Source organism: Pararge aegeria, chromosome 16, assembly GCF_905163445.1.
Source record: "Pararge aegeria chromosome 16, ilParAegt1.1, whole genome shotgun sequence".
Taxonomy (NCBI): Eukaryota; Metazoa; Arthropoda; class Insecta; order Lepidoptera; family Nymphalidae; genus Pararge; species Pararge aegeria.
Genome location: NC_053195.1, coordinates 12,570,985 through 12,583,126, shown reverse-complemented (window position 1 = coordinate 12,583,126; position 12,142 = coordinate 12,570,985). Strand labels below are relative to the sequence as shown.

Here is a 12,142-nt window from a genome sequence, read left to right as displayed (position 1 = left end):
AAGAGTCAAAAGATAGGGACTTCTGCCATAATTATCTTCTACTAAGTAAATACTCGGAGCATTGGGTCTCTCCATCAAGCGTTTGAATAATTTTTATATTAGTGGCAGCAGTACTCTTACCAGTGTAAACGATTACAGCTATTTATGTACGAAGCATACATTTTGAAGAATGAATAATTTATCACGTAATTAATGTTTCAAATATTATTTTTTGTGCAACACATGAGCTGTAGACGATTTCAGCATATTTTTATTGATACTTACGTATTCCTATATTATAGACTATACTTTTAATGATAGTATCAAGACACATTGTGACAATCGCGTTAATATTTCTCTATATTAAATGTCTGAGCAATTATGAAGCTAGGTTGAAAACTACCTTGGAATCCGTTTTTTAGTTAAAAATGGTGAATTAAATTCCTTTGTATTATACTACTCGCTGTTTATTGTGTATGGATGAATAAATACTCTTTTATTATGTATCTACGTCATAGAAGTAGGAATAGAAAAGCAAAAGGCGATCTCGTCGCTACATATAGTATAGCGACTACGATCACATAGGTAATTGAAAATGCGAGGGCAAACTTTGCTTTGGTTTTAACTTTATTGTAGTAATAACCACAAATTTAGCCTTGCTTGCATGGAACGATTTTTAGAATGTTTTCTATTTTACGAATGTTTTCCGTTTTAATTTTAACTATTTTACGTTTATCATACATACTCTAAAAGGGATAAAAGTCAGCGTTGGTAGCCCTAGACTTCTGTTTTCCTTTTAGGGGGACAATTCAATCTCCGGTTCGCACCTCGATCTTTTTAATTGCTTTTCTTAACGGTAATGTAAAACATCGTAACGAAACCTTGCTTGTGAGAGATCTCCATAATGTGAAGTCTGCAAATCCGCTTTCGGGCCTTTATCAGATGATACGGAGACAAAAAGTACCAGTGATCGTACGTTCATCGGAATGATTTTTTCCCTATGAAATTTATCTGATTAAGCTGAAACTTCCTACATTGACAGCTGGAGTCGGTTTACTTAGAATACTTTTGTATCGGGAACCAGGAGCGACATTCAGCTAGTTTTAAGAATAATACAATCTAATTTACTAAACTCCTATTGTTTTCACACGCAACTAGCACTATATTGTCGCAATATGACTTGGTTCTTACGTTTTAACTGTTATATATGGAATATAAGGTTCGAATATTAAATAGTTTGACATGACAAATCTACACTATAGCGTCCTAATTCATGTATCAGCTATCTCGATTACGACATGTAAAAAAAACAGGTACTACGTGCACTTTAGGCACAACGTATTGCATTGAATAAATCCTCCTTTATCACTTTTGTACGTTAATTTTGTATGGTCCATAGCAGAGTGCACCAGTCTGTAGCGGATAAAATTTGCAATGCGGTACGTTCTGCACTAGAAATTTCTAGTCTAAATCAAAATTTAATATATATTATGTAATTCGAGGCAATGAAAAATATCGAAAAATGAGACTATGTATTAAAATAATACGATATCGCGGTAAATTATAATATGTGCAATAGTAAATATTATATATCGAATATATACAAAATCTGGATCTATATATTGCAATGTCAGCGGTATCTACTTAGGGTTTTAAAAAAAGGTATACAGTATACTTATCATTAACGATCATTATTTTTTTATAAGAGGTTCTTTATTTAAGTTACATTTAATTTTAGTTTCTAAGTTCCAAGGCTGTATTAAAAAAAAGGAGTGTTCCCATTGTTTATAAGTGAATATTTCATTCAATATAGAACTGTAACTTGAGACCGAAACATCACGTAGTCATCTGATCGTCGATCATTGAAAAATGTATAACATATATTGGCCGTAAATGCGTGTTACATATAACTAGCGAAAAGATAATTTTCGTACTAGAATAGTATGTAAAACTGATATTTCATTAAGTAATAAAATTTTTAACGAAATAATTCTTGCTTGCTCTGTTTATTGATCGACACAAGGGGTATGAAATTTACCAGGCAAAGATTTATGTATCAATCGAATATTTTTGTTACAATGCTCATTTGAATGCCATTGTTTTCAAACGTTTCTAAAATGCTGCTCTATTTTTAAAGGTAATTTTAAATGTGGATTTTTATGTAAATAAGGATTTATGTGCACCTAAGGGTAGTATAGCTAGACAAAGTTCCTTCGATTTCAGAATCTTTACCTTTTAAAATTCTTAAGGTTCTTAAAAATCCAAAAGGCAAGTTACAGTTCTTATGATGAATGAGGGTTTTCTTTTACCTATAATTTGGAAAGTGTAAATAGTTACTCCTACTGATTGTAACTGACTGAGCAAGAATATCAAAGAGGAACCTACCTTTTTGTCTGTTACAGTCAGATTCCTATGTTGTTGAAATGGATGTGTGTGTGACTAATTATAAAATAACCCTTTATTTTGGTTACAAATTGGTGTTATGAAAATTTTGTGAATAAAATATGGTGTAATTCTGAATATTTTGAATTTTATTTATTTTTCAATCAAATCTAAAATCATCATTTAAACTGGTTGTAGAATTATTTCTCCGTCCCCACGATATTCTGCAAAGAAAAAATAAATTCATACATATTTTCACCTCCACCAACGACTATTAAATTAATAACTAACTATGGACGCAGGACGTTACGAAGGGTATACATATCGAAAAAAAACTCTAAAACATTTGATTTGATAAAATTCTATTGTTTGCTTTTTTCTTCACTTAACTCTAGCAGTTACAGTGCGCAGAAATATAGATATCGTTCTTGATACATATTCGTTACTTATTCGTTGTCGGTTATAAGGATATGTATATTTTTGGTGAGGTCCCAACCAGTCAGTATGACCCGCAGGGTGATAACGTATCTTGTGCAGGAATGCGACAGGCGTAAATCTTGCAATCACTGCTTTCAAACGTCACTTCTCCATACAATAAATAAACAAAAGTGACGTTTGACAGCAGTAATTGCAAGATTTACGCCTTTCGCATTGCTGTCGCGAGATACGTAATCACCCTGCCGATTGGGACTCGTTGGGAACTCACCCATATTTTTTTCTGTAAAGCAAGTTTTGTGATTTTAAAGCACATGAGGCGAGGGTAAAGCTTAGTTCACTCGTTTCGTTAAACTTTCATAATATTTATTTTAATATAAAGCTCACGTTTAAATGCTTTAATCTAAGCAGAGTCTATATTTATTGTGTGAAATGGCCGTTAAGGTATATTTCACGCAAGTGAGTCTGAAGTAAATCGGATGGTTGTTTGTGAATGTAGTAGCAGATTATTTAGAAATATTCATTCAAATAACGTATAAAAATACTTGTTTTCGTCTGATGCAGAAACATACCCGCACTCTGAATTTGAAGATCAGGTAGAGAAGCGAAAATAAAGCCATCGGCAGCAAAACTAGCATTACTAATGCCCAGCCGGCAATATCTTCAGTCTGTGCCCAAGACGCCATTCCAGAGAGAAAAGTCAGCTATAAATGAAAAACGATACAAAATTGTAAAATCTTTACGCACTTAGGTAAATACCTACCGAAGCACATCGTCTAGACTGACCTACGTTTTTGTTTTTTTTTATCGGTACATAGGAAACCCATTTTGGATGCGGGAGATTTCTTAAACGCGTTTCTAGTATAGAATATCATCTGATGAATTTCTTTATTTACCATTATTGAAAAGCTGTACTCATCGTGTTGGGAGGCCGTGGCTCGTTATCCTGGGTATACGCTACGCAATTTAGCGTTCCAGTACAATGACACAATCTGATTACCCATACCTACCTATATAAAACAGGTTAGCCCGAAAAAAATAGGCATGTAAGCAAGCCTGTGTCACCTGCGGCTCCCTGCACTGATGTCAATATTGCCTGTGTAGGTCGGCCCCCAAAGAGTGGCAAATGACATCGAACGAATAGCTGGACACAAGCGGCCCAGAATCGTGGATGTTGGAGCACCATACAAAAAAGTTTGTAAGACATACATTTTTAGCCTAGGTTAGATTTTTTGTAGGGCGTTTCGTCAATCGTTTGAAGTGATGATGATGATAAATATTGCTTGAGTGCGGTGTATTAAAGAATTCAAGTATTACGAGGTACAAAATATTGTCAATAAATAATATGGCCTGTGTGCGGGCAGGTCTAGTATAATATTTCCACAAGGTGAGATAGTGGTTATGAGTAATTTATACTAAAAACAGACTTGCCAAAAGCACAACAGGTGTTAAGGCCCAGCAGATCCTCAGGAACATGCAGGGGTATTCCCCCACTGCGAAGTAGACGTCTTCACAGAAAGTAGTCTGCCCGTATAGGTAGGTGACGACAATGGCTTCTGCCGCCGCTATGGGACTTCTGGTCTTGGAGACTGGCCAAGTCATGAGGAAGTTCAGAATGTACATACCACCCTGACGAAAAACAGACGTCATAAAAAACTAGCTACAGCCCTACCTATAAACAATTATTGAAGCTCTAGAGCTACTAATTCGTACCGACCAACGACTATTGTGTCGATAGTACCAACCTATCTTTGCAGTATGCAATAAAGAAATAACACGAATAAACTAAGTGGGTGATCGAGAGAGATTTGCTGGAAGAATCTCTATGGGCTTTATTAAATACGATTTAAAGTCGGAATATTTAAGCAGTGTTTACACGTAACTATATGACAAGATTATTATGCTCAGGATGTTAGCTTATTGTCGAGCCAGGCCGCGGCATGCAGAAATCTGGTCCATAGCTGGGCAGCAATTCGACTTTACCAAAACTGACTGGCTGTCGAAAATAGACTACCTTATAAAGGTACAGTATCTCCCTTTATATGAAAATTAATATAATAGTAGGTATGTAGGTACGTATTGCTAATCAATATAAGGAGGGTGAATAAGCACACGCACTAACCTAGGTACCTTTTAAAAATAAAAAGAATAAAAAACCAGCAAAGAATTTACAGGAAAAGAAGGTATGTTAGTTACCTGTGTGCACAAAGTCATGATACCAATAAAACAGAATAGCACACAGATCAGTACGAGAAACGCCCAAACTATTTTCCGTATTGAACGACCGGTGAATGTTGACATGATCGTTTGTACAAGCAAAGCCTAAAACAATAGATACGTGTTAGTGGTGGATGATACCTACGTCTCATCAAAATAAAAAATTAAAAAGATTAAAATTAAAAATTCATTTTTTTCAAGGAGGCCTAGTTTATAAACACTTGAAACGTCAATTCAGTCTGTTTGTAGTGACTCTACCACCGGTTCGGGAGGCAGATTTCACCGAGAAGACCCGGCAAGAAACTTAGCAGATTGCTCTTTTCCAACATCATTTTATACTTCAACCATCTTTAGAATTTTTCTATTCTGTGAGAGAAAATGCGAAATGTATGCTTACATTGCTTTGGCATTCATTTTACTCAAAAATTAAGACTTACCGTGGAAGAAACAGAAAGCACGAAAAGTGTAAAAAATATGAGTGCAGACCAAACTTGACTGCCAGGTATCCTTGCTGCGTAATCTGCCCACAGTACCATTGATGACGACGATCCTGTGATAAAATTATTTTCAGAGGCTTGCATACAGGATATGGATAGGGTATGCACTAAGCGTTCCAAAAAATAAAAGAAAAATTAGACTTTTACAACTAATAATCAAAAATTAAATATTTTCTCCAACATTTATTTACAAGTCTGAAAACACTCGTTTAAAAGACCGCTCCGGCCTATACTTAGATATGGTTGTTACTTAAGAAAGAAAGACGAAAACAGTTTGCTCATTTTTGAACGAAGTCTGCTGAGACGAGTGTTTGATGCTATACAGGATAATGGTTTTTTTGCGCATTCGGTACATGTCGTCAAAAACATTCAACTTTTAATAATGCAATGGGTAGGGCATGCAACGCATGGAAGGAACGAGAGCTCCAGAGAGGTGGGGCTCAAATTGGAGGCGATGGGGGACCAAATTGGAGGGGCGCAGAGGCTAAGGACAACCACAAGTTACCGTTGAAGCTCCCTTATTTAATATGAATCCCCCCCCCCCTTCCAAATTATGAAGGGGGCTGACTAAGCTTGCTTATATTATAAACCCCCTTCTTACCCTTCGAAATATTGGGGGAGGTGGGAGAGGGGCACTAAGGTTTCTTTAATAGACCCATTTAATTAATTACCCTTCCAAATGTTAGTGCTATTTTCGTAGTCCTTATACAAAGCTCCGTGCGCCGCTCCCAGTATAAGAGCGCTTGCGGTGCTGCTGATTTTAGACACGGCGAACGCGAACATTGATGTATTCGCGAGCACCTGCTTCTGCTTCGGACAGTATGACCCGAGCATTATCAGTGTACCTTGTGACGCCGCCATTTGTATCACCGCGTATTCTAGAGCTTCGCGCCATATCTGAAAAATCAATAAACTTTTAAATTATGGGACAACGGGGCACAAACCTCGGAGATATTTTGTAGAGAAAACTTAAACAAAATAATATCTATAAGCTACGATTTCGGGATGCGATAAGTATCTGCTGACAGATTTATGTTTGTCATCTATCTATAGTTTATGCTTTAATCTCTTCTTAGAAAAATTACTGGACAGACAACATCTCGTCTAAATGTTGAGATTAATATTTAACCTACTAGTATGGTATATCTTATCAAATTGTACACTAAAAACATTACAAGCGGACGTAGACGTCGTCTTGCCCGTGAAAACTGAACCACGTAAAATACTTGTTATATTTTTAATCAAATTTGATAAAATACTGATAGCAACGCCACCTACAGGTTCCAATATAGCCTAATTTAGAAAAAAAGGTTGTCATAAAAATGTAAAAAATCTGTTTTTGGAAATCCTAACCAAGTAGTAGTATAAAATGCACTATATAACCTATTCTCGTAACTATCAAATATACGTAAATATCGAATATAAGAATCGTGACACGATATTTTTGTACATGATTTTGATAGTTGGATGATCTGATGTGATTCTTACGAGTATTTAAATCTGACTCATGCTACACTCATGCATTTAAGTAGCTGACCTCAATTTCAGTATCCACCAGTCAAACATACCGCACCTGGGGAACCTAAAGACCATTAGTAGTTAGATACAATCTCTCACCTGTATACCCTCAAACAAAACACTCCAATCGCACTCGTAGAATATTCCAGATGCGCCTTGTAAACGTGTCACGCCGAAAGCACTAGACACCAACACGCAAAACGCCAACACGTCTTTAAATAGCACCAACTAAAATATCAGAGCCAAATGTAGTAAAATCTATTAAACTATTAGAATGCTATGGTGGTGGAACAAGGACAGGACGGGTGTCCCCAAGAATTTTATGGAGAGTAAACTGAAGGGTCGTATAGAGAGGGAAATGGGGTTTTTGGGAGTTCGGAGCTCTGAAGGCCAGCGATGATGGAGAAATTTGCTTGAAGCCAAGACTCGCCCAGGGTTTGTAGAACTTTTATGATGATAACGATAATAACACGACAAAAATAATTAAATTAAGTAGGTACCTAAGTAAGGATAAGTATTTAATAGATACAAAATTTATGGCAATCCGAAATAAGACAGGATAGTTTTGGGGTGTGTTTTTATCGGTTTATCTTTGTCTTTTTTAATCCTGCGACATCAATCTGTTTCTCTTTAAAAATAATAAGAAAAGCAATTTGGGCAAACTGTCCGTTGCCTTTGGCACATTCCATGGTATTGAACTTTTGGTGTAGTTCATAACCGTCATCAATGCAGTTGTCTGCAGAAATAATATTTGAGACCTTAGTGGCTTATACCGATCCGCTGCGGCCGTGCAACCAGTGGAAAATGAGAACGCAGACTGTTGCTTAAATAATGATTATCTTATAATATCAATAAGAAACCAAACAGCAAAAAAAACCGACAGCTCAATATGCTCTCCGAAGCACGGAGTAAAAGTGAGTGGCTAAATTCAGTTACCCATCTATTTATCTACTGAGTTTGTTTAAACATTCGCATAAAACATTTGCTCTAACCTCGGCAGCAGCTCAGATACTTTTAATATATAATAATACCTTTGAATAGCTATATATCCGTTTGCAAGCGATGAAATACACCAATGCCCAGGATATAACGTAATACACCGTCAGATCGGGCACCACATTACCCAACCCACCACTTAAACCGTCCCGTTTGAGATTCAGCACGAAGTTGCTATTCGGAAAAATTATAAATTATTTCGAATTAGTAAACCTGGCTAAGTTTGTTGTGGGCTCTTCTTAGATCAGGACACGTCTGGGACCCACCTAACTTTAGTTTTAAGTTAACCAATGCAGTTATCACCATCAGTAACATTAGTGTAACATGTTAAATGTATGAACGCTTCATAAGTGCCTGCAATAAGCTCTACATGAATAAAACATTTTTGAATTTGATAAGGACTAGCTGTTGCCCGCTTCGTCTGAGTTTTTGTTGTTTGTTATAGATCACGCGGGAACCTATTTCTGGAATAAAACGTAGCCCATATTATGCTACAGGGTAAAAATGCAGTCAGATCCTTTCAGTAGTTTTTTCGCAAAAGAGTAACAGACATCTATAAACGTTCAAAAACTTTCACTTTCGTAACATTAGTAGGAAGTAGTATCCTGCCGTCCTAAAGCTAGTGTCAATAAATACAAAAACCAAGTTTCGAGATATGATCGAAAAGCGCGAAAATATAAATAAACGATGCCATTTGATAACTAATAAACATATACAAAACTTGAAACTATGAAAATGTAGATCTAACAGAGCCCTTTCGAGTAACTGTATTTGGAAGTTTCTAGAGTAAATAATAATTACAGCAGGAGATTCTGGGCTTTTTAGTCTAGGACTTTTTCTGATTACGGTTTGTATGTACATAACTTAAATATCGTCAGGTTACACTTTAAGACGTTTTTGGCTTGGATTGCGATTAATTATTTTTACGAAACATTAAAAATACTTATTTTTAAAAACTAAACTAAAATGACTCTAAAGACTGTGACTATGATAAATAATTTGTAATTTCTTAACAATTATTCATTGTAAAGTCAACATCTCCTGAGGATGCTCCGGTTTCGGAGCGAAACGTGCGTAGAGCGTAAATTGCCGAGGATCTGTTTGGCTCGGAGGATTGAAGAAATAATAAATTAAGTACACCATACAGATTCTCCTGCTGTTCGCGGAGTATAGCAAATTAAGCTTCATTTTCATAATGAATTGAAATTAAAACATAGAGAGGAAATCTACATGCTTGAGTGTACGACATAATGTTCTCCAAGGCGTGTTGAGTCCGCACAGGGCCAGCTTACCTACTTCCTAAACCTCATTGCGGTGAGACTCGTATCCTGACACCGATGATGAGGATAATTATAGGTTTTTGCTTACAAAAAGAAGGATTGCGGAGGTGTTTCGCTGCCGTTTGTCAAGGGCCGGTGCCTCGCCGCACAGGGCGGGTTCGCCGCCGCGGCGCAGTGCAGCCACGGCAGGAAGGAGTGGAAGCAGTGCACCACCATTGAGAGGCACCAGGCACTCACGGTTCCCAGCGATAATGCCAGGAATGCGCACGAAACTATCATTGCTAGACCAACACCTGCGGGACAAATTGGTGCTAATCCTATTGTACGTACGTATACATACTGGACGACTGTGGTGTACCTCATAGATGCACAAAAGCACTGCCTACTCTAAAAAAAATTATAAATGGTAAACCGCAACCACAGTGGCACAGTGGTGAGCGCTGTATTCTTAAATGTGGGAAGTACCGGGTTCGATCCCCGGCACGGAGAATGTGTTGTGTTCATTATCGGTGTTTTAACACTTCTGGCAAAGTTTTTCAAATTACCACGCGACGAAACCGCGGGCAAAAGCCAAAAGTCAATAGTTTTTATTTTAATTAATAATTATCTAGAAAACTACTTATTAACGAGATTAAAATTATTTAGAAAACTTTTAAGAGACTTAGAAGAACTATATACGAAATAATACAATGTAAAGTTTACCAACATAAGATCTTCCTGACAACAAAATGGCTTATTTTTGGGACTGATTAATATTTAATGACTAAAAATCGCTTCAGTACTTTCCTCTTTATAATATTAATATAGAAGCATAAAATTCAAAATTCATTTATTTCAGGTACGCCTAATAATATAAGCACTTTTGAAACGTCAAGTCTGTCTGCTTGTGGTGACTCTACCACCGGTTCTTAATCTACCGAGAAGAAGCCGGCAAGAAACTCAGCAGTTGCTCTTTTGCAACATCAACTATTTACATTTTACATTTTTAATTTCCACATTCAGAGTCATTTCATATTCATAAAGATTGCCTTATAGACTCACAAACAAGAAAATAAGGATAAGGATAAGGACTTAAGGTACCTCTAGCCATGGGTGCCATATCCCAACAATTCAGCACGCCCTTTTTCGTAACCACCCCTAAAGCCAACTCCAAATAAAATGTAGGGTAGACGAAGAAAACACTAAACACGTTGTACAGAAACAGGAAAGGCAGATGCCTTCGGAAATCATGCACGTACGGGTGCCACCACAGTTGTACGATGCCTATGCAAGATGACATCACCAGTTGGCGGTACGTGATGTTGTTTGTCCATCGGTCCGCTATCTGTTGGAAAAAAATATATAAACTAATATTTTTTATAATAATAACTGTTAATGACTTAACAATTATTCATTTTAAAGTCTCCTGAGAATGCTCCGGTTTCGGAGTGAAACGTACGTAGAGGGTACATTGCATGAGATTTGTTTGGTGGAGTATAAGGATTGAAGAAATTATAAATTATACAACACAGATTCTCCTGCTTTACGCGGAGTATAGTTAAATAAAAAATATAGCTTTACAATCTTTAACATGTCACCGGGCTCACAAGTTATATACTAAGTAGCCTTGTGAGTATCTTGTGAACTACGTATTATAAGTAACTTGGGGTTTGACGGTAAAGAGGCATAAGGCTGCCCCAGTGCAGATTAACGGGATGAAAGAAATACCAACCGACTTCAATGGGTCTCAGACTTAACACATATTTGAGTCTGAGAAAATTGACAATGCACTTATGGGGACATCATAGCCCAAATAATACTTACGGCATACTTACGCTCCTGCGATCACCTGCCCGTCACTTACCTTTTGGGACGACAATCTTACCTATACCAAATACCGGATAACCATTTACCAAGGAAAAGGATAAATAAGGAACACCAAGAATTTCTTTATTTTATACATTATATATCCTTTTCCTTGGTACACTTATATACACTTGATACACTGCTAAAGAAAAAGCAGACAATCGACTTCAAGAACGTTACTAAACTAATAAAATTATAAGTCATCATATCAACTCATTACCGCCCACTACAGGGCACGGGTCTCCCACAATGAGAAGGGGTTAAGGCCGTAGTCCACCACGCTGGCCCAGTGTAGATTTTTGGACTCTATACACCTTTAAGAACATTATATAGAATTCTCAAGCTAGACAGGTTTCCTCAAGATTTTGATTAATGGTCGTAGTATATTTATTTATTATTTAATCTTTTAACAAAGGTTTATCCTTTAAATAAAACTACCCTAAAAATGGGATGGAGCTTAGTGATTTTTACACAACTTTTCAAAGTGCGGGAAAAGCGGTGACCCGACCCTGTACTTTCTACGGGTAGGTTGAGAAGCCCTGGATTAGGGGTACGGGTTCAATATAACTGGCATACCCCGAACAGGTTAGCCCGTTACTATCTTAGACTGCAACATCACTTACCTACCACTAGGTGAGTTTACAGTCAATGGCTAATTTGTAATATTATAAAAAAAATGTAGTACTGAGTTAGCCATGTCTACTTACCAGTGGTTCATTAGTAGACTCCGTATCAACAGTTTCCGTCAAAGATTTCGTACGACTGCTCTGTAAAAAAATATCTTATTAGAACTTCCATAAGTGCCTCATAAAGACAATATAATAAATGACACTCACCAAGCTCTCACTCATTATTATAACAACAAAAGTAAATAAAAAGCAACGTATTTATTTTTATAAAAATAATTATTTGTATGTCAAAACAAACGTGACGGGTTTTTGACGCGCTAAGTTATAAATACAGATACCTACTCAGGTAGGTAAAACAGACTTA

At 36.7% G+C, this 12,142-nt stretch overlaps 1 protein-coding gene across 1 annotated transcript; it reads right to left on the bottom strand.

Moving 5' to 3' along the window:
• Positions 1-2,555: 2,555 nt before the first annotated feature.
• Positions 2,556-11,911, bottom strand: LOC120630357 (sodium-dependent serotonin transporter-like). Its single transcript, XM_039899564.1, has 11 exons — positions 11,857-11,911; positions 10,385-10,628; positions 9,393-9,597; positions 8,060-8,198; positions 7,128-7,256; positions 6,182-6,407; positions 5,451-5,563; positions 4,993-5,118; positions 4,228-4,425; positions 3,369-3,500; positions 2,556-2,585 (listed from the first exon to the last, which is right to left on the bottom strand). The coding sequence occupies exons 2-11, from the start codon at positions 10,581-10,583 to the stop codon at positions 2,562-2,564; spliced, it is 1,491 nt and encodes a 496-aa protein (XP_039755498.1). The 5' UTR covers positions 10,584-10,628; positions 11,857-11,911; the 3' UTR covers positions 2,556-2,561.
• Positions 11,912-12,142: the final 231 nt, after the last annotated feature.

What these genes read in the sequence shown, in the direction of transcription:
- LOC120630357 (XM_039899564.1), bottom strand. Translation starts at nt 10,583, where the DNA reads ATGTCATCTTGCATAGGCATCGTACAACTGTGGTGGCACCCGTACGTG. An exon ending in TATGGCACCCATGGCTAGAG is followed by an intron (nt 9,598 to 10,384) that starts GTACCTTAAGTC and finishes TTTGTCCCGCAG; the next exon opens with GTGTTGGTCTAGCAATGATA. An exon ending in CCTCCGCAATCCTTCTTTTT is followed by an intron (nt 8,199 to 9,392) that starts GTAAGCAAAAAC and finishes TTTTCCGAATAG; the next exon opens with CAACTTCGTGCTGAATCTCA.